This window comes from Rattus rattus, chromosome 8, assembly GCF_011064425.1.
Source record: "Rattus rattus isolate New Zealand chromosome 8, Rrattus_CSIRO_v1, whole genome shotgun sequence".
NCBI lineage: Eukaryota > Metazoa > Chordata > Mammalia > Rodentia > Muridae > Rattus > Rattus rattus.
The window spans coordinates 10,242,693-10,245,745 of NC_046161.1; the positions used below are offsets into that span (position 1 = coordinate 10,242,693).

The 3,053-nt window shown below is 52.3% G+C and overlaps 1 protein-coding gene across 1 annotated transcript; it reads right to left on the bottom strand.

Annotated features, from left to right (window-relative positions):
• Positions 1 to 798: 798 nt before the first annotated feature.
• LOC116907224 (lysine-specific demethylase 4D-like) lies at positions 799 to 2,181 on the bottom strand. The gene has a single exon (XM_032910188.1). The coding sequence runs from the start codon at positions 2,179 to 2,181 to the stop codon at positions 799 to 801; it is 1,383 nt and encodes a 460-aa protein (XP_032766079.1).
• Between the last annotated feature and the right edge of the window lie 872 nt (positions 2,182 to 3,053).

Here is a 3,053-nt window from a genome sequence, read left to right on the forward strand (position 1 = left end):
GAACAGCAGGTTACTCATGCCCTCACATTTGGAGTCCCCCCACCCATTGTGTAAACCTCCCACAACGTCTAATCTCTAGCCCTGCCTGAGCCTATGAGACAGTTAAGACAGAATTACAACCAAAGGCTGGGAAAATTTATCACAGAGAGCAGTCTGTAGCCTCCCAGTCTCTCCTCCATTCCAGATTCTAGGAGGGAAAAGTCAGTGAACTCATCTGGGTGTCTTGCAGGTCCTTTCTGATGTTCCGAAGACAACGATTTCAGGGTGCAGTTTGGCCACACGCACATATGCACGTAGGCTATGCTGAGAGCCTGAGATGTGCTTTCTCTCACTGTGGCATCTGATTGGGGAGCTTCAAGTCAATGAAGGTCCAGTGGCCAGAGCAGGAGAAAGAAAACATCAGGCACCCTCAGCACAGCCATGTCCTTCGAAAGAGCGGAGAAGTTCTTACTCCTCAGTGCAATTGCACAAGACCTTGCAGATCCGACTTGTGCAGGAATTCTGAAGGAGACCCTGTGCAAACCAAGAGGAGACTCAAGTGAATCATCCAAAGCTGATTTGCCAACATCTTAGACAGCTGTTTACTTCTGTGATTAAGAATGTCCACTGGGGGTTGGGGATTTAGCTCAGTGGTAGAGCGCTTGCCTAGCAAGCGCAAGGCCCTGGGTTCAGTCCCCAGCTCCGGAAAAAAAAAGAAAAGAAAAGAAAAAAGAAGAATGTCCACTGGTAGCCAAACGGCCTCAGATGTGTGTGTCTGCGATTTTGCATGTGTGCCTGTGCACATAATCCTGCATGTACTTAGTTCAAGTATTGAAGCGGCAGGGAGACTTTGAGGCTAATGTCCAAGACCCTACAGGCCTGTGAGTGGTTCACAGCTAGAACATCAGTAGAGATGACAGGGATCAAAGAGGCTCCAGAAGCCGCCTTGGAGCACGTTGTCCCTTGGGGAGCTGATCGAGGAGCCAAAAGCTTGCCTGTGGGAACGCATGAGGATTCTGGATGCGCTTTTGTGTATGGACAGCTTTTCTGGCCTCTCCTCACCCGGATCCTGAGAGGTCCTGAATGGGAACCATTCAGCTTCGAATCGGGTTTCAGCTGATCGATCCGGAGGGTCAGATCCTGCCTGGGGCTTGAGGTGAGCGCCGGGGAGTCCATAGCTCTTTGATTCCCTTGCTGTTTCCACATCTCATATCTCTCAGGCTGCAGGAGGCCCTCAAAGGCATCCATGGAGAAGCTCACCCTGGCCTCCCCACAGCTGCACTGAGACGCCACCTTGCCATAGTCAATCCACCTCGGCGTGGCGAAATTGATGGCCTCTGCGCAGTTGAAGCCATGGTTGAAGCCCGCGTGGTAGCCATAGGGAAAGGTGACCATGAACTCCCCAGCCTCCTGGGTGATTCGACCAAAGGGGATGCCATTCTCCTTGAGCACAGTGGGTGAGATGAGCGCCACCTTGTGCCTCAGGAAGGCCTGGCAGCCCTGGGAGCTGCCTGGGAAGAGTTCCTTGGCTAGGAGCTCCAGGCGCCTGCCATGCTCAGGGGGTACAGCATACCAGGTCTTGGGCTGCCCAAAGTGCAGGTAGTTGATACTGTACAGGTCCATGTCCTCCGTGTGCCACGCGAAGGAGGTCTTCCACATACCAAAGTACAGGTAAGGAGTGTTGACGCCCTCAATCACTATGCGGCGGTCCTGCTTCAGCACATCCAAAAGGCTTCCAAGATGGCCCACGTTCCAATGTTGAGTGTTCTCATCAAACAGCGAGCCGCTGACGTCAGCACCATAAATTGGTGATCCAAACAGGCGATTCTTCCAGTATTTTCTCTCCAAATCTTCAAAGTCCAGGTGTGGTGGGGTCTGGTATTGTTTGCTCTCGGCCAGCTCACGATACTTCCCCACTGTCATGGCTTTCTTCTTCTTGTGGTATTGGGTGAACACACCTGCCTTCCCGGAGACCACTTGCTGCAGAGGAGCGGGAATCGACATGTCCATGACATCCTCACAGGACTGCCTGCACTTCCAGTCCTTGGGCGGGATGACCTTGGCCACCCCAGCTCGGTGTGCACCTTGGGACTCCATGTAGGCAATGTATTTGCAGAAGTCGGAGAATTCTTCCATGGTTGGGCAGAAGGTCATGACGCTACAGCCTGGGTTCTGGGACACATCCTGTTCAAGGGTTGTCATGGCCACAGCAATTCAAGAGCTCAGTCTGGGGTCCTGGCTGCCCTGGGTCTTCAGGCTTCTCAGAGGGATCCTTCTGTCTGTCTCTGAGTACCTCTTTCCAGGCTCCCGTGGGATTTTCTTCACTCTTATCTGTCCTCAATCTCCTCCTTTTACTCCTTCTCTTTGGTTTCCTGCTGGACAAGATAACATGTTGAGGATTCAGTATGGCTCTCAGGAGAATACTGGTCTGAGCAGACAATTATCTATGGAGCAAGAACCTTCTAAACTCTACACTGGAAAGAAAAGCCAAGAAAATGAAGGACTGGAGAAGCCTTGCTGGCTTGATTTCCCAGGGCATCCTCCTTCTGGTCAGCACTTGAGGAAAGGAAGTGTCTGTGAGTAGAAGACCTACCCTGCTCCTGCGGCACTGGGAACAGAAGTCCAGCTCCATACCTGGAGCACTGGGAGCAGTAGGCCTACCCCACTCTGGAGCACTCCCTTGATTCCTACTCATACTTGGTCCCCCTTGGTCACTGTGTGGCCATAGGGCAGGCTCAGAGCCCGTGCCTTCTAAGTGGGATGCACACAGGAAGGGAAACAGTTCCCCCCAGGGAGCATTTCCTTCTCCTGCCTGCTCTAAACAGCCGAGGGGGAAGGGGGAAGTGCCCCTTGACTGAGCCTAAAGCTAAAAGTTCCACATCTTTCTCTCTCCCAATTTACCCAATGATGGGTAAACCTGGAAAACTCAAAACAAAGCTGTCTCTGAAAAGAAGTGGAAACACTTCAGCAAGACGGGGGGCCAAGGGAATTGCTGCACACAGCCCAGCCTGGAACACTGAGCTCTTCCTTCTGCCAACACAGGCTGAGATGATTCAAGTCATTTTTACTAGGTC

Excerpts from the sequence above, each read along its gene's own strand:
- LOC116907224 (XM_032910188.1), bottom strand. The coding sequence starts at position 2,181 with ATGACAACCCTTGAACAGGATGTGTCCCAGAACCCAGGCTGTAGCGTC.